Source organism: Pempheris klunzingeri, chromosome 9, assembly GCF_042242105.1.
Source record: "Pempheris klunzingeri isolate RE-2024b chromosome 9, fPemKlu1.hap1, whole genome shotgun sequence".
In the NCBI taxonomy this organism is placed as follows: domain Eukaryota; kingdom Metazoa; phylum Chordata; class Actinopteri; order Acropomatiformes; family Pempheridae; genus Pempheris; species Pempheris klunzingeri.
In genome coordinates, this window is record NC_092020.1 from 5,283,875 (window position 1) to 5,311,497 (window position 27,623).

Sequence of the window (27,623 nt, forward strand, 5' to 3'; positions counted from 1 at the left end):
AGGAGGGTTAAATAAAAGTCACTGGTGCTTCAGCTAATAAGCAACGAAAGCGTCTTCCATTTTGGACTTCCCTTAAAGCACAGCCAATGCAGTTTGCATTGGTTAAGTTATTTGTTAAGGATTTCACTGCCATTTGCCATTTTAATGCTGGTGCGAGTGGGCTTTAAATCCCACTGGGGTCCTGCGTGATGGATGTTTTTGTATTGATGGCATACTCAAAGCCTTATTTTGGATAAAACTATTCACCACATGAACCACACATTTATACCCGCAAACTCAGCAAACCCCTGGATCTGCTGACTAATGACATGAACTGTTTTGCGATTCAGATTCGTGCACTGTAACACGATGATTTGGGGTATTTAGTCAACAGTGTTCACTCGTACTTTGGAGTGTGCGCGCATTGCTGTGTGTAAGAGACTTTGAGAAGATCTGCGGTCTAAGGCCAGATTAAGACAGAGAGACCTCATTCAGAAGCAAACAATGGACCATTGCTCCAGTCATAATAACCATTTGGCCTGTGACACAGCACACAGGCCAAGGTCCTCGACTGGATCAGAGCTGCCCTCGGCTCCGAGAACAAGATCGCACTGGCTGCTTGGTGAAAATGAGGATCCAGAGCAGAAAAGCTCCTCCATGAGTTCAAACCTACAGTCAAAGGCCGGTCCGGACTATGTTTGACCGAACCAACAAGCCCGAGGCGGGGGACAGAAATAATAAATGTAGCCACGAAAGCAATTCAAAACAGACATTTAATGGCCTCAAACCTCAACATGAGACACATTTAACTCAGCAGGTCAGCGCGCTGCTGTGTTATAATAACAACGGGTCTCACCACACTAAAGAGTGTCATAACATTGACGTCTAAATGATATAATGTACTGTGAAAGCATGAACTTTATAACAATAAAACTTAAGGGCTCAGTGTGTTACAAAAGAACTAAACAGCATATTCCAACAACGTGGACGGAAATCACCATCTTATCCACAATCCAGTGCATTTGTGAGTGTTTGTGTGCGTTTAGCCTGAGTGCTGATGTGTTGGAGTCTCTTTTAGAGGCTCTGCATGTGTCTGGATAATAGTCCCCGTGTGGCTGGGTCTCTGGTCCCCGTAGTGTTCTCTCATAACAAACACACACAGATACATTCCTCTGTTCTCCAGTGGTGGATTAATCCGTAAAGCTCAGGCCATACCTCAGGACTTACCTCAGGACTTAACTAATCTGCTGAGTTATGTGTTTGTCACTTCCAGGACCAAACAGCTGATTGTTTTATTTGTCAAATTCAGGGCACCTGTCAAATCCACCTTGTCCTTCTTTACCGTCCTTGTTCCTTGCCGAGTCAGAACTGACTCTCAGACATCTTTGAGTCTTTTCCATTGCTGGACGGAGTGTGTGTGTCTCTGGGGAGTGTGTTTGCTGTGTCCTGTGTCTCAGTGTCGCTGCGGGGGATACTCTCTGGCCGGGAGCCGGACCCTTTGCCTCCCTTGGTCAAGCTTTTCTGGAAGCTCTCTGAGGTGAAGTAGTAGACCACAGGGTCCAGGCAGCAGTTGAGACTGGCCAGGCACAAAGTGATGGGGTAAAGAGTTCGGGCAAAGCGCTCCACGCCGCAGTTAGCCAGGGCCTGGGTCCGCACCAGGGCGTACAGGAAGAGGATAGAGTTATAGGGGACGAAGCAGATGATGAAGATGCCAAGATGGACCAAAATCATCCGTAGGACACGTCTCTTGCTGTCACAGCCATGACCAACAGTCACTGGACGCCGCAGTGTCCGCAGAACAAGCGAGGAACATACCAAGTTAGCGAGGAGGGGGAGAAGGAAGCCCACAATCTGGAAAATAAATAGGAAGCGTATAAAAGCTTGATGTAAAAGTTTAACTTTACCACTATGTCTCTGATTAGGTTATTAAAAAGTGTGTAAATGGTGTGTGTGCATGTTTATTTGTGTGTCTATCAGAGCGTCCTCGCTCACCTCGATGAAGATGGTGATTTTGGACAGGTAGGTCCTCCAGGTGCTCTTGGAGAAGCCCTCAAAGCATGTGGTGGCTCTGTTTGTGCTGTTAATGGTGGAGAAGAAGGTCACTGATATTCCTCCTCCTACGATGGTCAGCCACACGGCGGCACACACCAGCGCCGCGTTCCTGCGCGTGCGGATGGAGCGTGAGCGGAAAGGGTAGACTATCGCCAGGAAGCGGTCTACGCTGATGCAGGTGAGGAAGAGCATGCTGCCGTAGATGTTGGTGATGAAGGCTGTTCCTGAGACCTTACACAGCCCATCTCCAAATGGCCAATGGCGGTTAACATTGTAGAAGACCTTGAATGGCAGCGTGAAAACAAATACTAAATCAGATAGCGCTAAATTAGTCATAAACATTGTGGTCTCGTTCCGCATCTTCATCCGGAAGCAGAATACGAAGAGGGCCGCACAGTTGGTGATCAGGCCTAAGACAAAGACCACACTGTAAACCACAGAGTACAAGTTGTACTTGAAGGAGTCGTCAATGCCACAGTCCTCCATTCCAGTCTCGTTGAGCACCAGGCTAGCCATGGTGACGGCCTAAACAGGGAGGGCAGGGGCTCCACAGAAAAAGAGTACACCAAGGCCGTCAGGGAAGAGGGGAGCCGGGCCGGATATCTGGGGATCGGAGGTGTCAGCAGGGGATCCACCAGTCAAGTCCCCTCCAAGTCATCGTGGACAATCAGATACAAAAATGGAGTCTGAGACAGTCAGGATGTACGCCTGCAGGGCTGGTCAGTCATCCTGTGGAGAGAAAAGGAAAAGCCCACGGTCACTTCCTCACTATAAAAGTTACAGAGCAAGAAGCAAACAACTCCAGCTCCATGAGATGAAGTGTATTGTGTGTAGTGCAGTGTGTAGTATAGTGTGTAGAAGGCAAACTTTTATTCTGTTACATCTTAAACAAATCAATCTTGAATGTACAATTTTGAGAAAACCACTGTAATATAGAGGAGCCGGAGTTGTAGGGTATTTTCTGAGAAGACAACGGTATACCACTTTATCTTTTATAACATTAATCAATGTGACTTACACACTTCACAAAATAAAAGCGGCACACAATCTTAATCAGTCACAGAGAATGAAAGAATATTAGAAATGCTTCAAAATTAACTTTACAACCTGTATTGAATTAATTTTAATTAATTAACCTGAATTAATTCAGGTTATTGCATGCTTGTCAGTACGTGTGTGTGTGTGTGTGTGTGTGTGTGTGTGTGTGCCTTAATGCACTTCATGTGTCATCTGTCAGTACAAATACAGTCTCATCTGTCCACAGCGTGTCAGCTCACATGAGGCACCGAGGCTGTCATCAGGACTGTGAGCGCAGAAACGTGTACCATAGATCGTGGGGCCCACACTCCTTTATGAACCGACGTCAAAAGCCTAATGTAAAATCCATCCAGCCACAGAAGAACAGAGAGTATCTAAGGCCGGGCTCCAACTGGAGGAAGTAAATATGTCAGCATGTTGCCTCGGTACAAAAGAGCTGCTCCCACCATCACAGAGCACTGTTGTCAAGAAACACAATAGCTTTGTTGTCCGACGTGAACCATTACAATGATTTAACATTGTGAAACATTTTCCAGCCGTTTACTTGAAGAAATATTTGGGTGAATGTGTGTGAACAGGAACTAGGCTATTGGGAATGTGAGGAGCGCTAACTTTCTTATCTGTGAACACACTTGTATGTGAACACACTTGATATTCTACATCCACAATAAACTTCATTTATGTATTGCGGAAGTGATGCCCAGAGACTTATAGCTGCCATCATGAAAAATGCACACTTTATGTAGTATAATGACTAATAACATCTGTACCTCAGAGCTCTAATTTGTTTAATACTTAAGAAATGTGTTTGGATTTAGTCAGAGACTTAAACTAACTAGTAACACACTAAATATTACACCGACATATAGTAAAGCCCCTACATGTCATATGATTATATAGGATCTAAGGAAAGACACTATCCAGTTGCATTATGGGTTATGTAGGATCCAGCTTGACCAACATTGTGGACTAAAACCTCGGGACTCCTCGGCCTCTGCTGTATTGATTCTGACCTCTTTTATCTGTCTTCACTAAAATCTAACCCAACTTTACAGGAGAGCAGTTCTAAGTAGCTACAGCACCCGACATAACAAGCGAAACTGCCCTTATCTTTTGTTACGCAACAGAGCTACAGCAGCAGTGTGGTGGCCACTGGCATCGCGTGTAACAGTCCCCAGCGTCTCTGGATCAGATTCACTCTATCTGTCTTTTCACACACACACAAAGGCGACGCTGTGAGCGCGAGCAGTCCATCAGCCCCGTCCTGTGCCAGCTGCAGTGTGACATCTTTACTGCGTTTTCACACGCCTCCCAGAAAGCCTCCGCCGGCCCTCACAATGCCCTCACTGTACCCGTCTGGGCCCAACACACACACTTACATATGCACAAGTCTCCACACGTGCATACACAAGCAGGCAAAAACTTATATGTGCCAGTCCTCACACACACACACACACACACACACTGTAGGGTTCTGTGTACTGTGGCTCTGTCCCAGGACCTCTGACAGTGCCGGCTTCATATTCTGCTGATGTTGTTTCTGCAGGGAGTCGAGTCTATAGAACGTTGAATTTGGCTGCTATACAGTTTATGCTCAAAAGAAACAAGAACCACGTCTACCGCAGACCTGGAGCAGAGACACATTAAGTGTGTTGTGGATTTCTGACCTGAGTGTGTGTGTGTGTGTGTGTGTGTGTGTGTATGGATTTCATGTACAGGTCGTGGACAGCTGCACAGTTAAAGGGGTTCCCCCCGCCGTCGGCCGTGGCAGTGACAGAAACAGGCCTCTGGGACCCGCTGATCTGAACGGATCGAGTTCAGGCTCAGCTCACATCCAGCTGTTCCTTTCTCTCACAGGCTCGGAGCAGGAGGGCAGAGAGAGCTGAAGGTGGAGGACGAGCGGGCGTACAGTGGACATCTTCAACTCAAAGGAGCCATCGTGCTGAGTGCGTTTTTTAATCAGAAAGCTCCTGTTAGAATTATGTCTCAAGTTACATCACTCCCAATGTCATGAATATTAAGCTCACCAATCAATTTCTGTTCATTAAATCACTTAAGTCATTTTAATTCACTGGTTTTAGCTTCACAGATGAGAATACAGGTTTACAAAGAGTAAATAGTAGTAATTTGGATATTTTTCTTCTCTTCTTCTTTCCTTAGGTTTTGGACTGATAAACAAAACAAGAGTCTGAAAATCTTGCCTTGACACTTAATAGACCAAACAATTCATCTTTAAAATAAGTGAATAACCATGCAGCCTTCATTCTTAGAAAAAGAAATGGTGAATTTTTGTTGAGAATGTGGAGAAATTGGAGAGCTGGCTGCTTTGGGATTCAGGCAGCACCTCATTCCTCTCCTGAGAAGTGTTGTTTTGTGCCTCACACATGTAAATTGAGCCTTGTGACACACATTACATCTGTCAAATCCTTCATGATGTTCGATTTTTAGGCCAAAAAAAACGTTTTATTTACGTAAAAGCTGCGTGGACGCACTGATCACACTGTAATTCAATCATCACACTGTGATCCAATCAACAGCTACTTGTTGAGGCCCCACTGAATCAGCCAGTGTTGAAAGCTGTGTGTGTTATTTGTGAACCACAGCAGCTGAGGGCCTTGTCATACCCAGTGAGCTGAAGCTGTGCAGGCTCACAGCCTGGAGAAGCACTTTATCAGTGCACACTATCAGTTCTTATACAGCTGCTTTAACTGGATTTTGGGGCGTCAAAAGTTAGAAGCTGCTCCAAAGTTTTCCTCAGCCAAAGATAAAAACATGTTTTGAGAGATGTTACAGGACAAAACAGAGGAAACTTACTGGCAGCTGAATGATGGTGACAGCTCACCTCCCGGTCACTGATGTTTGTCCGTCTGGCAGCCGAGCAGCTGTCAAAAGCAAACCTCCATACTTCTCCTCCCAAAAGTTGTGGCTGACTTTCTCCAGAGTCAAACTGCGTCTAAGCCTCACGGAGAAGAAGCCGCTTTTTCAACCGGTCAGAAACAAACAGATCCTGCTGCTGGGAGTCCTTCTCTCAGTCCCTGCGGATCTCCCCGTCCGTCAGTCCGTCCGCCACAAATGGGAGCGCAGCTCATCCTAGCCGGGGTGTTTGTGTGCGCGCCTGCGCGTGCGTGTGAGCGTGCGGGTGTGTGGGGGAGCTCGGCCACAGGAAACGAGACAATAGCACCTCGGCTGGGCAGTAGGGAGGAGGAGGGGGGGGGGGGGGGGGGGGGTAGGGGACTGTGGAGAGGGAGGGGGGGGGGGGGGGAGCAGGGTGGTGTCATCAGCTGGAGAGATCACAGTTTATTAGGATAGTGTTAGAATAAATAACTGTTTTATTACTGTGTGGGCAGAAGCAACTTCATTCAAGTCAAAAGTTATAAACACATTTATCTTTTATATTACTTGAGTACAATTCTTAACTTCTTCTACTTTACTTGAGCATTTCTGTTTTATGTCATATTATACTATCTCATATGGAGATACTGTACTTGCTGCTCAACTTGACAGCCACTGGTTACTTTACATTAAAACATATAAAATAAATGTATTTGACCTAATGCATTGCTAAAGATTAAAGTGGTTTCCAACCATCCTGGCTTATGGCCACTTCCAAAAAAAGCAGCATCTAGTTCAGGGGGCCACTTTTCAGATGTTTAGCAGTTACACCAAAGGGTCATTTCTTCTTCTTCAACTTGGTCACATGGTCGATTTTCTGATCACACCTCTGCACTTTTACTTATGTGGGATGTTGAATGAAGGACTTTTACTTTTACTTGGAGTATTTCACAGGCAAATACTTTTTTTATTTGTTTTATTTTTGGTCACCAGTTACTTTGCAGATTGAGATTTTACATACAGCACAAAACAAATGAAACACACACATATGATGGACAGTTATAGATTAAGTTACACAGCAGAATGCAAAGTAATGTGTTCTGTAATGAAATCAGCTGTAAAGCTTGTGGGCGAGTCCCTGTATGCTTATATGGGCTTATTATAGGTTTTAGAGTTTATTAATAGTAGCTACTGATGACAACACCTGTGTACTGTTACAGACAAAGGTTAACACAATACTGCATGTGTGATATGTTCACAGCACATTTATTTCAACCTCAATGGTTTCATAAACTATTTTTGACCAATTGTTTCAACTGAGATAAAGTGACTGTGTACATCAGAGCATTACTGAACTCCCCACAAGCAAATTACATATATACTGTTTCACCTGCAGTACATTAAAAGAAGATGGCAGTATAATTAAAGCTCAAATGGAGGGTGGGATCTGTACACCAGCCAAATATACTGGTAACTGTAATGTGTTAGACCTTACAATAACAACGTAGTGCTATTTTGGCTGATCAAAGTCCTGCAGTTCCATTGTTACAATACAATCTTAATGTCTGAGGCTACCAAAAGGGTTATTTTTAGCCAGGTGACAAGGCTGTGCTGGACAGGTTCCCATTGTGTTCAGGCTGGCATGGGGCGGCGTGTGTGTGTGTGTCTTTCTGTGTGTGTGAGCGACAGAAAGAGAGAGGCACTTGACAGAGGGGAAGTGGTCTTTGAGGGTAGCGTCTGGCAGGCTGATAGCACCACAATAGCACCAGGGAGGACAGGACATCCTGCTTACTGCATAAGCTGAACTCAGACACACACACACACACAATACATTACACACCACCAGATGTCTTTTACCTCTTGATTGTTGCATGAGTCACACATTGTGATAAAAACATGTTTCCTTAATGATGTTTCATAACATGATTTTAGCATTTTCCTTTGTTTATACAGTGTAAATATGGCATCGCTTAGCAAGTGATCATTTTCAAATCTTCTCAAAGAGTTTCCCGTTGATTTGGAAAAGACATCATTTTGGCAGCACTGACCCACTGGGCCATTATGGGGGATAAAGGGTGAAAAACAATATTCTGAGCCTTTTTATCACAAAGCTAAAATTGTCATGACAAATAGTTTCAGATCACTTCTATGAGGATTATGATGTGGCAACGTATAATTATATACACGATTTGCAAGTTTTCATGCATATCTTGTGAAAGAAACAAATGTTTTTGTGAACATTTGTACAAATTTATCGTGACCTTTTGATTTTCCGCCAACATCATTCCCTGTGTGATCAATGCTGAGCCAAGACGAGCAGCAGTATTCAGTGGGCCACATGAACCTTACCTGGAAGCCAGAAGTTTGCACCAGCAATTCTCCCTGGACAGATTAGGTGCCATGGTTCGTGTTCGGTATCCATTTCATACAATAGATCCATGGATAAAGCTAGACGAAGACTTAAGTGATCACCAAAGTTATTACAATTTATACTGAAGGGAACATGATTGTCATGATTGTAATCAATTCACTGACCAACATTGCCATAATAAGCAGTTTGCCGCTAGTGTGGCTAAAAAACCAATGGGTCAATGTTTTGTAATAATTTTGAAATTTGTATTTTCCTCACGTTACTATAAAATTGTTATGACAACCGTTTATGCGCAAAAAAAGTACTGAGCTTATTTCTGGTTAATTTTGTTTCTCTGTAGATGACTTGACATCTCCTGTGTGACATCTCCTTAAGTGTGCAATTAAGTCTGACAAGGTGATTGTACAGCTGCAGTGGAGCGCTGGTTGCCTGTGATGTGCCGATAATCAAAGCAGCCAAATGGGGCCGAGAAACAAAACCAATAAAGATGAAGGCTGAGAAGAAGAAGCTGTGCTAAAATTTCATGATTGGATGCGACAAAAGATGTTTGATTGGGTTGCAGAAACATCTCCCAGTCCTGACACACACACACACACACACACACTCACATGTATTCACACACCCCTCCCTCCTTCTTCTCTGTGTTTGGTAACGGTAACTAAGCTGTGCTGCCCCGGCCGAGGCTTTGTGAGTCACACCAACCAGAACAAAGACCCCATTACTGCACCCTCCCCTCCATCCTCTCTCTCCCTCCCTCCATCTCCTCTCTTTTTCGACCCCTCTGTCCTGCTCTCCTTTAATGCGTTGATGAGTGTATATCCTTTGCTCTCCTCCCCTTGCCTCTGTCCATCCTCTCATTCATTGGCTCCAGGAGGGTTTAGGGGCAGCCCCGTCGTGCCATACATACCTCTGCCCTGACAACAGGGCCGGACAAAGGCAGCGAGGCAGTACAACGCAGGAGTCTTGAGCTTTATAGGCTCTATGGACTTATATTAACATGATTGCAGTGGGGTGTCCTATGCGTGTATACATGTAGCTGTACAGCTGACCTTAGCCCCTGTGAGCCAGCGTTCAGCTCTGACCTGATTAGAGTCCGGCTCATCCAGAGCAAAGTGGAGCCCGGATCAATGCTGCCGGCTGGGACTGAGGCCACAGAGGGAGACCACAGACACTCTGCAGTTACAACCAGAGATCGAGCAGCGGCTGTTTACCCCACAGCACTGATAGGTGCAGCATGAGCAGCCATGGGTGAGCGCTCGCTCTCCAGACTGCGAGGCAAAGCAGACAGGCTGACCAGACTGACCCCAGCCTGTGCAGACAGAGCCTGCTCTTTGTCTCTGAGATATAATGGGCTGATGTACCTTGCCTCAGGGTACATATGGTAAAACGTTGGAGATTTGATCAGCTCATTTCCAAACATGGTCGTCTTGGCAAGGCAAGGAAGGCAAGTCTATTTGTATAGCACAGTTCAACAACAAGGCAATTCAAAATGCTTTATGTCAGACAAGGGCATTCAGAGAAGGAGCACAAGGAAGTATAAAAACAGTAAAACATCAGGTTTCATAAGGGTAAAATAAAATAGGGGATGAAATAAACTAGAATAGAATAAAACAGATCGGAGAATCAAAATTATTAGTTTAACTTGATAAAAGATTTAAAAGAACTGAGAGTTTGAGTGTGTGACAATCTAAGAAGTGGACTGATGTGATTGATTTCTCTGGTCTGACTGAGGACAGCAGCGTTCTGAATCAGCTGCAGCTGTCTGATCAAGAGACGTTACAGTAGTCAAGTCTACAGATTAATGATGAGAAGGTTTTTCTGAATCCTGCTGACACATAAGTCCTTTAATTCTTGATATATTATTAAGGTGACAGTGGGCAGGTTTTGTAATTGTCTTAATATTGCTATGAAGCTGAGCACTGACTGTTATTGACTGATATTTTAGTTTTATCGTCACACGACTGTTATTGTCATTACAAAAGGATTCCAAGGATTTGTCAATTTATAAAGCTTCATTTAAGGGGTGAAAAGCGTTATTTGACAATTTAGAGTTTCTTGTGACAGGGCTGAAGACAGACTGTAGCTGACCAGGATTGGAAGTTTAAAAAATCTGTCCTCCCAACAAACTACCAAGTGAAAAATACATTTTTTAACCCTTTTTATTGTATTTATTAGATCATAGCAGTTAATTTATTATGTCTAAGTTTCATTTAATCAAAGTATTTCTTTCAAGAAAATTCATCTGGAAATAAACATTCGCTGAGTAAAATATAAACCAAACTCTGATTACAATAACTCAGGATTAAATCTCAGAATATTAGCACCAGATTAAATAGTAGTAACAGTCATTTATTTATCTTTTGTATAGTGCACAATTTTTCACATTGACATGAAATCAGTGTGTCATGATAAGAGGCGCTCGGGTGGATGTGGGTGTATTTCTTATGATTATGCAAAATCTGCAAAACTTGTTTCATAATTTCAGAGTGGGGTAAAATTGGAAGCATTTTGATGATGAAATGACTGGATGATACAGAAATAATGGCAGCTAAGTAGTGTGGATATTAATAGTTTTCATCTCTGTGTGGATCTTTCCAGCTGTAAATAATGAAACGAACGGTGGCTAAGAATTCATTATGTAAAAGTTAGAAGATGTAAACAAACTAAGATGGTGATTATCCTTCACCCATCACCCGGAAAGAGCAATTTTGACATTTTTTGGGTAAAATTGTGCCTCTCACCATTTCATACTGACAAATGTGCACCGTCCAAAGGAGGGCGCTAGAGCTGCATGTCAGAGCCAGAGGACATTCTGTGCTGTATGTTAAAGGTTGGCTGAAAGATGTTCATTCATGGGAAACAACATGTTTGTGATGAAGTTAATAGTTTTGTGCTTATACCTGCTTTACACTTTCTTTATTCTTGTAACGAATCCTCACATCGTTTCTCTTCTTTCAAAGCCTGCAGCGCACAAATGAACACTGCCGTGTTGAAGAGGACACACAGAATCTACTTTTCTTGTTAATAGTTTGACGTCCCACATTGTTTACTTGTGACTGACAGCCCAAGTGCCAAAGTACACTATGCAGGGCTACCCCTGCCAAACAGAGAGCATCATGGGAAGGAAGCTGCCACCACTGTTCCTCACTCCTCAGCCTGTTGTTTCCAGCCTTAATTGATTAGTTCCAGGAACGCACACACACACACACACACACACACACACACACACACACACACACACTGAAGCAGCCATACTAATTGGCTTAGTGATGTAACTCCGTCTCCTCCTGTGTCCCTGCACTTTGACAACAGCTCCCTACAGCCAGCAGAATGAGGCAAAGGTAGACTGTGCTTCCCTCTGCTGTACACAGCTCACACTGCAATACAATCCTGTTATATGACAGGAGTGTTTATCCTCCTGGATCTTGTCCCTTGCAGACATTTTTCAGCAGTGACTGCGGTGTGTAATGTGCTTGATGTCCCCAATTCCCTCCAAACATTACTAATGCAATCAGATTACTCAAAGGATGCACATCTTTGATCTTTCATATCCTCCGCGACAAATTCTGCAGGGATAATCGTAGTGGCTGATATCTGTCAGCTTCAACCCGGCATACAGTGTTGAAGCTCAAAGCCCTGTGTATTTTTCTTATCAGCTTGACCAGCGTTTGACTCGTATACACAGAATGCTTCTCCACTGTGTGTGTGTGTGTCTATATAGTAGCTGGCTAAGTGAATGTTTGACAGCAGACTGTAAACAACTTCAGATGGAGCTGTTTCCCGAAGAAAAAGACATCTTCTTGCTACTGAACTGTCCCAGCTTGTGCTTGTGCTCAGTTTGGCTGTTCAAACAACACGCTGCACAAAAATGTAAACAGACACATTTGCGATCTATTGGTGAGGACGTGAGATATGATATACAAACAGAACACACCTTTAAACCCACATTATGAAGAAGACGACTTGGTGTCTTCGCTCTGTTGTATCTTCCTGGGCCGTCTGCCAGGTCAAACATTTGAGTGGCTCAGAGATGAAAGCATGTTCACAATATGGAACAGATCATAAACTCTCAGATCAGCTTGCTCACAAGCATCTCAAATGGAAACTGATGAATCCCATATAAAGCCACATTTTACTGGATTTGAAATATTCATCACACTGCATGTTTTAGGTTTTTAATGCATGCCTGATGTTTGATTTTTTATGTTACATCTTATACAATGGATGTATTTCCTGGAATGGTTTCCTCATTAAACTGGAGACTAACTTTTCAAAAGCAATAAAACTGAAACGTTCTCTATTTGATTCCCTCTGGGGTTTGCTGCAGTCTCACTCCATCTGGTCTAACCAGTTGTTTATGGTGACTAATGTTTAAGCAAATAATTTTAGTCAGTTCACTGGCTTTTTGACTCACTGTACACTGTACACTGTATTTTAGCCTGTCACATATTAACATTTCAGTGATTTTATGTGAAACACAACAATCATCTTTCTCAGAATATTTACGACACATATTTAAATTTATTTTCATTATATAAATTAACAAAGAATAAACCACAGTTTTGTTTGAGTTCATGCTATTTTATGGCCAAAGCTGCTAATGAAATAGGCTCTTTCTCTTCTGTGGTTTGCTAAAGAGGACAGCATAATGCAGCCATAAATTTAACAGCCATAACGTCCTCCTCAAGCAGGAGGAGAAGGCTGGAAGGGAGAGAAGAGGCCCCAGACCCAGAGCGGAAGTTTGATTGTTTTGTTGTGTTGAGGAAAACATCTGTGATCTGGAGTCCTGCATTAGTTTTGAGTGGAGTGAGAACAACTGTTCTAGCAGCACAAGCATCCAGACCAGGCTGCAGCTGAGCTGGGCCCAGTGAGAAGTCCTGAATCTCAGAGTCTGCTGAGGCCAGCGTGACACCAGAGTGGCCTCCAGTCCCAGCAGCCCCAGCATGAGCAGAGAGGCCAGGTGGTGAGCATCGGGCAGCTGCTGGCAGAGCACGCTCACGGCCTCCATCCACCAAACGGATTTCCCTCCCTTCTTAATCTCACAGCCCGCCTCCTCCAGCCACCAGGCCAGCGTCCCCCCCAGCCGATGCACCCAGTGCAGCAGGACAAGGCTGTCGGTGAGAGCCAGCTGGCCCAGGAACACAGTGGAGGGCTTGGTGGAGATGTGAGGGGAGTGGAGAAGCAACAAGGCTCGCAGGCTGAACATGCAGCACACCAGCAGGGGGAGGCCTGCTATGTGGGGGAACAGCAGCACTGTCACCAGCTTCAGCAGTAAGAACTGACGCAGCCACCCCCTAGAGGCCGAGAGCCCTCCTTCTGTGACTGAACCAGGCCGGCACCAAGATGTTATCCCCCAGACAGACTGAAAGACTTGTTTTGATCTGCAGAGAGTGCAACACATGCAGGTTAGCTCAGTGTGACCCCCCTCAATGGTTTTGGACAATCTCTATAATATAAACATTAACTATGTCTCTCTGCCGTGCCGATTTAAAGGAAACACACACACACGTAGTTTATCTCTTCCACATCATTCTCTTTACACCTTTGTTTTATGACTATGCCACAGTGTTATGCAAGTAAGTAAGAGCCTGGGCAAGCAAACAAGCTATCAATAAATTCTTCAGTTTTACAGGTATCATGACTGCGGTTGAACGTCATCTGGACTTACCTACTCCAACTCTCATTAAAAACGATTTTCTGTGGCAGGGTTTTCATTTTGAAATAAAGGATAAAGGAGCCTCATAAACAGCATATGGTGCAACATGACACTTAGGTCACTATGACACTTCAGTTATTGAGGAAAATTGGTGTAATTCAGTTTATTGATGGCAAAATTAAAAACAGCCAGAACCGTTATTTTTACAACATGATGAACATTTATTAAATACAGGGGTTTTCGCATGGTTATTTTATTCAATCTGATGCATTTAACTCTCTGTCCACTTTACCATCTTTAAGATATAAGCCTACATCCCCTCCAGCCACTGCAACTAATGATTCAATAAACACACACATCTACATTTGAAGAAAAAGTTTCATCTTTGTTTGTTTTGGACTCACCTATGTATTGGCAGGAAGTTGAGATTCAGAGTCATTGTCCTGTTTCACCTGGATGTGGGCTGAGCTTTTCAATCCTATGCCAGGCCCTCTCGTCACAGAGGCCGAGTGAGAGTATGCGAGGAGTCCCCTGTCTCCTCTCTTTATTGACGCTGGTTGCTTCAACTCAACTGGGTTTGTCTGCAAATGTCATCATGTCTCGTCTGGAGGAGAGCCAGACTGCATCTGACTAATGCTGGCAGAGAATCGTTGCCCGAGGGGTTTCTCCTGCAAACTTGTATGTCTGTGTGTTCTTTCACACAAACCGAAGCCAACAAAGGAGCTAGTGCCGAGGATTAAGTTGCCAATATACCTTTCAGGAAAGTATCAAGAAACATCACATTGACTCATTTCAAATGATTCCAAAAAGTGTATAGCTCAGTATAAACACAGAGGGGATGTAAGAAATGTTTCCACAGCTTGGTTTCAGGTATTTCAGTGTAGGTGTAATGACCCACATGCGCTGTCAGTACTCTGAATACTGTTGTAGGACAGGCTGAGTGAAACACACACCCGTATCCACAACAACCAAAGTGTGATCACCATGATAACAGGACTTTGTTATCACTGCCAAACAATGTGACTCTTCTCTAAACTGACTAATCAGTCAACTCACTCTAGCTTTACGATTTGCATTGCTTAATTCATCACGCTGCACTCCTGTGATGGTTGACTGGAAACAGGTGGTTGTAGTTTTAGTTCGATATACACAGCACATACGACGTGATGGGGTTTAACAGGCCAGGTGTGTGAGTAAGTCTTTGTCACACCACGTGAGTATTTTTGTGTGAACTCTGGTATGAACGTCTTTGCCAAATATAACAGGAAGTGTTGAAATATGTTTAGCCTCAGAATGAAGGCAGGAAATGTGTGTGTGTGTGTGTGTGTGTGTGGGGGCAGTCTTGGTAAATGAAGACGTTCTGGCTTGTTCTCATAACTTACAAGGACTGCTTTAAGGTGAACACTTGGTTTTAAGGCTATGGTTAGAATTGAAGTTAAGGTTAGGTAAGGGTCGGGGTCAGGCGTTTATTTGTGATGGTTAAGGTGAGGGTGAGGGGCTGGCTGAGGGCGCATTATGTTAATGAGATCCCTCACAAATAATGAAGTACAAGTAAGCAAGATGAACAAGGGCAAGGTACTTTCAGTACAATAATAATCATAATCATAATCATCATGATAATAATGACATCCTCAGGCTATTGGTGTTTATGGTGTTTTACTCATGTTTAAACTCCTAACTAGTCTATTTTTTAGTTCTAAGAGAAGAAAAACAGTTTTATCTTTAATAACAATATGTTCTTCATGAGTCCACATTTTGAGGATCTGGTTTCAAGCTTTAATTTCCATTTTTTTCCCCACCCACTGAAAATGCATTTCCTCCAAGAAAAAAAAAGTTTGCTTGACCCCCTGGAAGTGCTGCTTGCAGTGTTGTCGAGAACTGCCCATCTGATCGACTTCACACTTGACACTAGAGTCCTTTGGGTCCTCACACCCACCAAGTGTGAAGTCTGTCAGAAGAACTGTTTCTAGCGATACTTACACACACCTGAGGTAGAGAGGCTGTGATTACGGAGAGGGGATATTTGTGGTTTCCATATTGGAGAGCTCATGATCTTCTGATTGTTTTCTTTTAATGGTATCTTTAACATTTCACATCCAAACAACCTCACACTCACACTGCACTTCCTTTGTCCACAAAGCTTTATGTGTAGACATAAAGCTTTGTGTGCAGACAAAAAGCTTTATAAAAGCTCAGGTTAATGATTCAAAGATTGCCCAATGACTTAGCAACTGATCATAATCAGACAACTTCTGGTAAAATTACCATGCATTAGTCTTTTGGAACAGCGTTTTTCTAACCAGAAAGCTCTCAGAAATGGTGAGTGCTTCATAGATTGCACATCATCAGATAAACAATAATGTCGAGGCTTCCTCTATATGCACTCTCAGGAGAGATTACTACATTTCTCCTTTTTATACACTGTCAGACTAGACAGATTAATCTCTCTGTGTGTGCTTGTTTAAAAGTATGTATTTCATCGATGAAAGCCATTTGTTTGGTGAAACATCACAGCAAACCTGGGCCTCATATAACCGCACACAGTGGGTAAAATAACTATGGAACACGTCACCATTTTTCTCAGTAAATATGTTTCTAAAGGTGCTATTGACATGAGATTTTCACCAGATGTTGGTAACAACCCATGCAATCCACACATGCAAAGAAATCAAACCATAGATGTCCATAAATTAAGTTCTGTGTAATAATGTGAAATGACACAGGGAAAAAAAGCATTGAACACGCTTACTGGAATTTATTTAATACTTAGTACAAAAGCCTTTGTCGGTAATGACAGCTTCAAGACGCCTCCTGTATGGAGAAACTAGTCGCATGCATTGCTCAGGTGTGATTTTGGCCCATTCTTCCACACAAACAGTCTTCAAATCTTTAACCCTTTCATGCATAGAGGTCACTACAGTATACAGCTATTCAAAAGCTGTTTTCTTGTATATGCATGAGTTTTGATGGCATAGTTGCACATCAGCCACTACAGTGGATGCTGCTGCATTATCTCATACACTGCTACCCAGTGCCAAGCCATTGCAAGTGAAAGAAAAAGAGTGAAACCAAGATGGTCGACAGACAGCCAGAAACACTAAGTTGCTCATTTCTTTCTTTTCAAACCTTCTATAAAAAGAAACCCTTGCAGGTAAGAAAAATATGGTGAAATCAAGTAACATTTAAGGAGTCATGCAATTGCTAAATTTTCCAAGTATTGATTTTATATTGGGAGGAAATTATGATTAACCACATCATACACACAATTGTACATCATGCATCACTGGCTATATTTCAACTACTGGACATGTAAAAATATCTTTATAAAATTTGGGTTGAAAAAAAAAAAGTTCAAACCTTGTTTTTCATGCTTAAAAATGAATAGAAACACTTAGTAAAAAAATCTTGACTGAGGTTGTCATAATTCATGCATGAAATAGATTCAGTTTCCTTAGCTGTGTGTTTGGGATCATTGTCTTGCTGAAATGTCCACCCTCGTTTCATCTTCCATTTTTCCATTGATCCTTCCTTCAATTATATGAAGTTTGCCAGTAACCATATCCTGAAAAACAGCCCCACACCATGATGTTCCCACCTCCAAACATCACTGTTGGTATGGTGTTTTTGGGGTGATGTGCAGTGCCATTTGTCCTCCAAACATGGCGTGTATTATGGCATCCAAAGAGGTCAGTTTTGGTCTCATCTGACCAGACTATATTCTCCCAGTATTTCACAGGCTTGTCCAAATGCTGTGCAGCAAACTTTAAACGAGCTTTCTCTTCAGCAATGGAGTGATGCGTGGTGAGCGTGCATACAGTTTGTGGCGGTTGAGTGCATTACTTGTCCACAAGTGGTCCTTGACTCTTGGACAACTCTTCTGATAATTCTTTTCACTCCTTTGTCAGAAATCTTGCGAGGAGCATGTGGCCGGTTTATGATGAAAGTATGTTCTTTCTACTTTCGGATCAAGGCCCCCACTGTGCTCACTGGAACACACAGAAGTTTAGAAATCCTTCTGTAACCAATGGCATCAGTATGTTTTGCAACAATTAGGTTAAGAAGGTCTTGCGACAGCTCTTTGGTTTTACCCATCATGAGATGTTTCTTGTGTGACACCTTGGTAATGAGACACCTTTTTATAGGTATCAGTTGGGCCTGAACCAGCTGATATTAATTTGCACTGACAAGGGGCAGGATTGCTTTCTAATAACTGATTGATTTCAGCTGGTGTCTTGGCTTTCCGTGCCTTTTTGCACCTCCCTTTCTTCATGTGTCATTTCACATTATTACACATAACTTATTTTATGGAAATGTATTGTTTGATGTGATGTGTGGATTACATGGGGTGTTACCAACATCTGGTGAAAGTTTCAAGTCAATAGCACCTTTAGAAATATATTTACTGAGAAAAATTGTGACGTGTTCAGTACTTGTTCTACCCGCTACATAGCAGTAAGCAAAGTGTCCAAAGATGCCATGACTGAATAGTGGCTTTGATTCTTTATTTTGTTTTGTAAAATGAACCAACTATGATTCTGTTCTACATAATATTACTGCCTACTTTGTGCAGTAGGGGGTTCCCGAAAGCTGCACTGCTGTTTCCACTGACCCGAAGCATCCATAGTCTATAAGGTTATCTCTGTACATCATCTACCACACACTCTTGCACGTGCAAGGAAACCACAGTTTTATAAGTTGTTTGTTTCCCACCAAGCAAGTTCCTATCGCTGAGCACTACTTTGTGAAACTCTCCAATAAACTGCTGAGGTGAGCAATACATTTCTGAGATAAAGTGACCTACATAATCATACCAGTCTGCAGCACATTACCAGCTCTGTCTCAGCAACCAAAAGTCCTGGTGAATAAAGTAGAATAGATCTCAGTGTGAGCAGACCACCCAGATATCAATGGATTTTAATAAGCCTGCTTTTCTTCAACTCCATAAATCTGTGTGTTTAAACATGGTGAAAATGTCAAATAAATGAACTAAAATAAGCTGCATTTCCCAGTTAGTTGAGACCAACAGTGTTGGGAGATGTGTTTTGATCTGTTAAAACACATCAATTATTAAATTAATCTTATGTTGATAATTGGCGCGTTAGCTCAAGTGAAACAGCTACATTCGCTTCCATGAAAGGAGAGATGCTGTGGCCTGCAGCAAAACTAACAGCTGCTGGGCCCAGGTCAAATATGCAGTTTGTCTATATCCAGTAAACAAGCGTTCTTGCGACAGGGGGTTCGTCACTGCCTTCCAAAATGTTTCATACAGTGTGAGCGTTATCTGAACCACCACCTCTGTCATTAAGATGCATTATGCTAAAGCTCCAGTTACAGTGAGCCCATCGAAATACAAGTACATTAAAGCTGTTTTACGAAAATATTTTTATTTCAACGGCAGCTCAAAAGTGGAATGTGAAAGGGGCCACTTGAACCTCTATTGGATCATCACCTGACTCTCTGGTTCCCCCTCAGCTCTAAGGAGGGTTTTAGCTCATTACTTAGGTTTTCTTACCCACTTCTCTTCATCGCCCTCATCAGCTGCATTTCCAGTGGCAGCAAAAGGCTGTTTGTTGTGAAAAAGCACTAACAACCCAATATACACCACCTGCCCAGCACCAACCAGCAGACAGACACAGTTAGTGACGAACATTCAGCAGCTGAAGACTAATGATTTCTGCCACTGTTGCCTAAAACCCGATGCTTGCTCATGTAGGGATTCTTGAATCCTTAATTTTTAATTCTTGAATCACTCTCTCTTTTAGACTTGCTCTTTATGGAAAGCATCTTGAGATAACATTTGTTAAGAATTGGCGCTATAAGAATAAAGATTGATTGATAATTGATTGAGTTAAGGTTACTTAGTGGCCGGGATTAAGTTCAGGGAATTGTTCATGTTTAGAAGAAACAGATAGCAAACCACAGTCTCTGATTTCAACGGCACATACTTGTTATCTTCCTTGCTAGCTGGAGAACCAGACATGTTTTTTCGCTGGCAGACATTTACAAATTAGTGTGGCGATGCCAGGCTAAGGTTTTTATCATACTGCAACATGTGACCAGCTAGAGAAGATGGTTGTGCCTTGTTCACTTTATTCACCTCATATATTCACAACTTAGAACAGTCCCTTGCTAGTGCCCGTTGCAAGACCAGCCCTAAAGGAAGAACATCCATATTGACCAACTCTGCACATTAAGATTTACATTTGTGCCATTACAGGAAGTAGTGTGCCCTTAGTGAGAGAGAAAACAAGGCTGTGGAGATTAGAATGGTAGATGCACTTAACATATTAAGCATTTCAACTTCCCACCCACATTATTGGATTTTGCAGATCACTGCAATTATGAACCACAGCAGCTGTTGAAACTGCACCCAACTCAGTCTCCATCTGTTTCCTGCCACCTGTAGGTGCAGACAGGTAGTATTTTGAACTGTGGTTATGTTTGACTTTGCTGCTTATCTGTGGTTTCTTTGGACTCATTTACATGTTAATCATGCAGTTTCCTTTGCATGTTTGAAGTAATAAGTAATCGGCCATCTTGGCAACTTTAAAACCCCAAACACTGTTCAATAAACAATTAAGTAGCTCCACGCCATAGCTGGCTCATTCAGAGGACATAGAATGGAATCACTCAAGTGCACTTTGAATGTCTCTCAGAAGGGTCAAATTACCTATTGAAGCTTTATGCCCCCGTGATTATTCTTCTTCTTATCAAGCTAATAGACTAATAGTTCTATGAGCATGTAGAGTCTGTGGTGCATGTGGGGCTGAATATTTGTCTTTGCTGACACATAACCACTAAATGAGTTATATATAAATTATCCTGCCTTTCAACCACAGAGGCCTTTCAACTGCAAAAATGAGTGTGCCCATTTCCACTGCAGTATCCGCAGTCACACAGTCATTAGCATCATACAGGAAATCATAGGAATCATAAGGAAATGCTGTGGAGTAAACAAAAGTCCTCAATCATCAGTCAAGAGTGATTGTTTTTCCATGCAAACACATGTTAAAAGGTACTTCTGGCAAAAGACTTCAGGCTCCTGATGTTCTTAATAGGTTCCAGTATACACAGTATAGACATTCAGCTACTGTATTGTCAGGTTCAGTGTTTGCTTATTTACAGGTGGAATAGGTAATTACAAGCAAATGAGACAGAATAATGAGGTGACACAAGGAAAAGAAGGCATTTATCTCGCAGCTCACTTGATCCTGCGGGAAAGACACACAGAGGAGGTAAGCTGACGACAGAGAGGGGGCTGCAGGTACCTGCAAAATTAAGAGTAAGAGTAGGACTCAGGCACATATTTTAATCAAAAGAATTAATGATGACTTACTTAGTTGATGCACCTCCTCTCTTTTTCTACCCTCCCTTTTCTCTTTCATTTACCATAAATGTGTGGCTGTTGACATGATGATGTCATTGGGTACGATGCTGCCGGGCTGCACAGTAGCAGAAAAAGACCGTCCTACTTTGAAAAGTTTCTTAAGAACTGAGACTTGAAGGAGGAAGCTGCAGTGCTTTCCTCCCATTGCTGACATCTGGCAGACAAAGCAGAGAGGCGGAGGAGACACACACCAAGGAAGTCAACCAGGAGAGAAGATCAACAGACCGGCTGCATCGTTCTGGCACCAGACAGGAATTCAGCGGTAAGAAAAATTTGCTGGTGCTCGATTTTATCAGATTGAAAGTTTGACTTTTACTAAATAAGAGATGTTTTCCGTTTCGTTAAGGGAAAATGACAGTAATAACAAGTAATAACATGAGCTAATAGTGTGACATGTTACACCCAGTGTTTGGGCAATGTAAACACTGTCAGTTTGTACAGCAGGCAATCCTTTGCACAGCATGTTTCATATATTCATCTCAATCAAAAGACAGAGTAGAGCAGCACTGCAAACTCTTTAATGCAAAGTGCATCAGAGCTGCTCAGATAAATAAGTTCACACCAAAGTGCATGATATTCTGATATTCACTGAATGCATTTTGTATTAAAAAGGGAAGCATGGAACATTTTATTGTGAATTACCTTTGTATTTTCAATGGCTGCAGGTAATGTGACAAGCATGTAGCTTACTTCTTAATCACCTCCTGTGCCTTTTACCTTTTTTCTTACCCAGGCAGTTTCTCTGACACACCTCATCATTTCATCTCTCTCTCAGCAGCTGCAGTTGTGGCCACAAATGGCACAAATGAATCTGACAGACGGCGTAGAGAGCAACTCTACTGAGTGTCCGTCCATCGATGATTTCCGTAATCAGGTTTACTCCACATCCTACTCCTTCATCACTGTGTTGGGCCTGGTTGGAAACGGCTTCGCCCTGGCGGTGCTGATCAAAACGTACCACCAGAACTCCTCACCCTTTCATGTCTACATGCTGAACCTGGCTGCGTCTGATCTGCTCTGTGTCATGACACTGCCACTGCGAGTTCTCTACTATGTCAACAAGGGCCAGTGGAACCTGGGCGATTTCCTCTGTCGCATCAGCTCCTACGCCCTGTACGTTAACCTCTACTGCAGTATCTACTTCATGGCTGCCATGTCTGTCACACGCTTCTTGGCCATTGTCTTCCCTGTGCAGAACATGCGGCTGGTGACAGAGAACCGCGCTCGTCTGGTGTGTGTGGGTGTCTGGGTGTTTATCTGTCTTTCATCCTCACCCTTCCTGATGTCTGGCGAGCATATTGACCCCATCACAAATAAAACCAAGTGCTTTGAGCCTCCAAGAGGTCAAGGTGTGAGGAAACTAGTCGTGCTGAACTATTTGTCTCTGGTAGTTGGCTTTGCCCTGCCTTTCCTGGTAATTTTGCTCTGCTACGCTGGCATAATCCGCACCCTGCTGTCCCGCATCAATGCTGCCCGACGCCAGAAGGGCGCAGGCACCAAAGCCATCCGAATGATCGCCATCGTCCTGCTCACATTCCTGATCAGCTTCATGCCATACCATGTGCAACGTACCATCCATCTGAACTTCCTGTCCCGGACTGACACCACCTGCTCAGAGCGGATTGCCATGCAGAAGTCTGTCGTTGTGACACTCTGCCTGGCTGCTGCCAATTCATGCTTTGATCCACTGCTTTATTTCTTCTCTGGGGAGGGATTCCGCAATCGCCTGTCCTCCCTGCGCAACTCGGTGATGGGCAGCACCCTGCACCGCACAGCCAGACTGAAGCCTGCCACAAGCTTGGAGTCCGGGGAAAACCACCAGCTGAAGGCCAGTTAATTTACACCCGGCAGGAAGGTCATCAAACAAGCAGCTTAGGATGTCTCGTCATGTTGTGCTCGTATTAACAAGAAGGGAAAGAGTTCAGAAAAACATTAGAAAATGATGAAAGGCAGAAAAAGTTTTAACAATTGAGGGCTGGTTTACTCATGAACAGAAAAATTAAACATTTAACGGTGCACCGTGTAACATTTGGTGGCATCTTGCAGTGAGGTTACAGGTTGCAACCAACCAAATGCTCCTCTGCTCACCCCTCCCTTTCCAAGCATGTAGGAGAAGCTACGGTGGCTGATGAGGATCCACACTCCATTGCTTTTACTTGTGTCAAACTATAAGTATGATCCTCCATTTGTTAAAAAAATTGGGTTCTCTAACAAAATGGCATTCCTCTTGTCCCTTTCTCTTCATCTAGCAAGCGATGCATTCACGCCACGAAATTCACTTAAAAACGGTACAAATGTGACAGGGCCACCGTAGAAACATGGTGGACTTCATGGTGGAACTTCATAATTATATAATTAATGATTAATATAATTAATAACATAATTATGAATATTATATGACATTTCTTCCAATAGATGCCCCTAAATCCTACACAGTGTACCTTCAATTTACTGTTTCCATTCCAAGTGATTTTTATTATTTAAGAGAGCATACTATTCAATGTTTAAGTGTCGTTCTGCATTACGATGACAGTAACCAGTAGCTTATTATGTCCCAAAGGTTACTCATACTGTGGAGTTACAAACATAAATACATTAAAACACAGTGTATCATACATATATTGTAGATAATGTTGTAATGAGTCTTTTTATCTCGATTGTTTTCAAGAAACTTGAGTTTTGTTGCATATGAATGTTTATGAAGAAGGGCTAAACTCTGCTGATTATTGTAGACCTTTACTTGTCAGGACCATTATTGTTATTATTGTGCCTTATTGTGTCACTGTTATTTTTAGCATTGATGTGACTGTGTTAATATTGTAATGGCCATAATGCCCTTGTAAGCAGAAAACAGGGCTCCAGATCTCTGATAGCCATTATAAATAATAAGAGGAAATGACCTTTTGTTTTTTTGTGATAACCAGTTGGTTATCTCATTATGTCGAGATGGTGAAGCTTGTTTTACAGAGATAATTACCTCGTGACCTCGGGTAACAGCATTTAAAAAAAATTGTTGCAAGCATTTTCGGTTTCTCTATGTAATTACGCAACCCCCCAGCCACCCAGACATTATTCAGTTTGCATTCATATTTCATATTATTGATTTACTGCTACTGATTTTTTTTTACCATTGCTGTGCATTTTTTGTAAATAATAATGATTCTGTGATGTTTTTTCAAACTTTTTTAACACCTTAAAAACCCTGATCTTATACACTGTACTCTGTTTCAATCAACAATGAGCTGGAAGGGCATTCTGGGGTTTGGAAGTTTACCTTCAAAGCAAAAGCTGAGCATTTTATTTATTTTATTTTATCATCTTATTTGCAATCTTGCTAAGGGTTTGATGAGAAGATCTGTATCACCCCCATATCTGTAAATACGAAACTACAGCTGGCTGAAGGTTAAGCGTAGCGGAAACTGTCCAACAATAACAAAATGCAATGCATTCTGCCTGCAAACATCTCTAAAGCTCACAAATTAACAAATATAACTTGTAATCTGCATAATTGTTGGTTTATTTACTTGTTTCCAGTCTTCATGCTAAGATAAGCTAACCGGCTGTTGGTTGTAGGCTAGCTACAGGGAGTGACATCAGTCTTCTCATCTAACCCTCTAACAGGAAAGCAAATAAGTGTAATTTGCAAAATTTCAACCTATTCCTTGAAGCACCTGAAAACATGCTGCTGTATTTCATGTCGTGTGTGATAACTGCATAAATAAATTATCCGATATTTCAGTGTCATCACATGTAATCCTCACTGTCGTAGAAATCCACCACAGTGCATGAAGACTTACAGCCTCTGTCCACTGGATGTCGCACCAGCACACTTATTGTTCCAGTCCCTCTCTATCGGATTCAGTGCTGATCATTTTCTTTTATTGACCTCTGCTTTTCTATCATTTCTCTCTATATCATGAAGACAAGAAAACAATGAGTTGCTGTTTTTGCCTGTAGGGCAGCACGTCAAGGAGCAGCGGTGCACTTAAACAAACTCAACTTATGCCCAATGCACATCATAAAACTGTTTTTGTATATATAAACTTGTTACCTGAAGCTATACAACATGTCAGATTGCCATTTTCAGCATATCCTCGTTCCTCTTTAGAGCCACAAAAATCCGCCATAAATTTAGCTTTAAAGTTAATCACAAATACATAACAACACTGAGAGACCAGACAGCTGAGGCCGCCTCTGCTGATTAGAACATAGAAGGCCACTGTATTACTACTTCATAAACAGATTATATCAAGCACATGATTGGCTGCCTCCTCCATTTGCACAAAAAGATGCTTGTTTCAGTCTGCAGTGCTGGGCTATCTTAGAGATGGGACCCTGTGTTTGCAGTGTTAGTGTACCTCACGGCGCAGATGCTCGCCATATAGGAAGTAAGGAAAGTCCCTGCTAAATTGGCTCTAAAGACATTATGGATAACAGTGCACCCCATTGCATTGCAATCATCGTTTTATGTCTTTCATCTGCATTCCAGGTTTAGTGCATTGATTCGTTTTTCGGAAAGGTTAAGAATAAAACTTGTTTGCCTTCGGGGGAACAGACGCAGTTTTGCAGCATGTGGTAATGCCCACCATGTGAGTGCAGAGAGGAGCTCTGCAGGAGAGCTGCTGTTATTGTACACACATACACACAGCCCCTCTCTCTCGAGTTAATGTTGTACTTCCATGGCTGAGATATATTCACTTTTACTCTCCTTGTGTCAAGCACTTAAGAATTTGGATCGTATATTTCCCATGATGCTACTTGATTTTCGTCTTTCTTTCAATATTCTCCCTTTCTGATAAACAGCCACGTCTTTCAAAATGGATATAACCTCTAAACCCAAGCCAAGATTAACTCAAGTGACGCCTCTTGGGTTGCTTCAGACTTCAGCATCTCTAGAGCCAAAGAAGAAATCATGTGTGACAGGTAGTGCACTATTCCCCATGACTAGTAATTTGACTTTGACATAAAATCAGAGGAATGCCCATTTAATAAGCATACGATATATCCCGAGTGGTTCACTCTTTCCTTAAATGTGCATGAATTGATTTTTTTAGCCACTTGTGAGCAGCACAACAAGATGTAAACAGAGCACTGACAAATGTATAGAGTTATGTTACAATAACAAGATCTGTTAGCAAACACATCCCAATGAGACAAAGGAACATTCGACTTTATCTGGCGTCGCACGTCCAGCGACCCATCAAATTTAAGTTTACTATTCATTCACCTTTTAGCTCTGGTTTTCGTCTCTATCAACAACTGAAATATCTGTGTCTTTAGCCGCTAAATGCTCCACTGTGTTCATCAGCTAGTTGCTAACTGTGTCTGCCTGCTGTGTGATGCTGTGCAGGAAGTGTACAGTGGCCTTTTCACTGAAAACAGATGCCTGCTGAACCAAAACATTAAAATTGCTGACCATAAAACCAAAACAAGGAGCTGAAAGATTAGTATGAGTGACACCTTTCACATTATGCGTAGTCATCAGCTGTTTTTATGAAATTACTGATTAGAGCAGCTTTACACATGAATACTATTTGAGTCTTCAGTGAAACTATTTTTTCCAGAAACAATTTTCTCTTCAAAGGAAACAGGGGAGACAGGGAAATTGCAGCTGGCCTGCGGTCAAACTCTCCTACAAACTTGAGGCTTGGCGCCACCAGACTTGATTTGCCACACACACAAATTGGCCGCCCCCACCTTGTTGATAAGTAAAGCTAATCAGAGGTTAGTTAGGACAGTAAACATAACCCTGCCTTGTGCAGTTTATTGATGTCACATCACATTATTCCAACGCTCACTACAGGTCCTGAATGAAGCGCTGGGCTCAACCTGCTGCAACACATTCACCTGTCACCTTAAACTCGTCAGCTTATGTAACTTTTACTTAAAAGTATCCGTGAGGAGGAGTTGATGGAGTTGATGATAGAGTTGAATGTGTTTATCAACATAAAATCTTAGTTAAATTGTGTTCTAAATCATTACACATGTGATTTGGTACACGGTCATTAGTTTTGCTGTTCACACCGTTATTACAGTAGCTCCAGGAGCTTTAAGTTTGTTGCTGTGAAAGACGGCTTATTTGTACAATTGCTACCTTCTCTACTGTGGGGATGTAAGATGCTTCATTGCATGATTTGTGTGATTGATGGCTGATTAAGCAGTTTCTTGTGAAGTCCCCTCTCTGCTTGTCATTGTGATTCCTCAGTCATGAGACATGAGCTAAGAAAATGCTGTCCTGGGCCTCTGATTGAGGTCCAGTGGCCTCAAGGTCCTTTTGTGTTGCAAAATAGAACTGAACTGAGAAGATC

At 42.4% G+C, this 27,623-nt stretch overlaps 2 protein-coding genes across 2 annotated transcripts; one reads left to right on the plus strand and one right to left on the minus strand.

Moving 5' to 3' along the window:
- Positions 1–738: 738 nt before the first annotated feature.
- lpar4 (lysophosphatidic acid receptor 4) lies at positions 739–2,751 on the minus strand. Its single transcript, XM_070836819.1, has 2 exons — positions 1,972–2,751; positions 739–1,830 (listed from the first exon to the last, which is right to left on the minus strand). The coding sequence occupies exons 1-2, from the start codon at positions 2,545–2,547 to the stop codon at positions 1,342–1,344; spliced, it is 1,065 nt and encodes a 354-aa protein (XP_070692920.1). The 5' UTR covers positions 2,548–2,751; the 3' UTR covers positions 739–1,341.
- Positions 2,752–22,100: 19,349 nt separating this feature from the next.
- On the plus strand, positions 22,101–23,464 carry cysltr1 (cysteinyl leukotriene receptor 1). The gene has a single exon (XM_070836872.1). It carries the CDS (start codon positions 22,112–22,114, stop codon positions 23,150–23,152), a length of 1,041 nt encoding a protein of 346 aa, XP_070692973.1. The 5' UTR covers positions 22,101–22,111; the 3' UTR covers positions 23,153–23,464.
- The last annotated feature ends 4,159 nt before the right edge of the window (positions 23,465–27,623 follow it).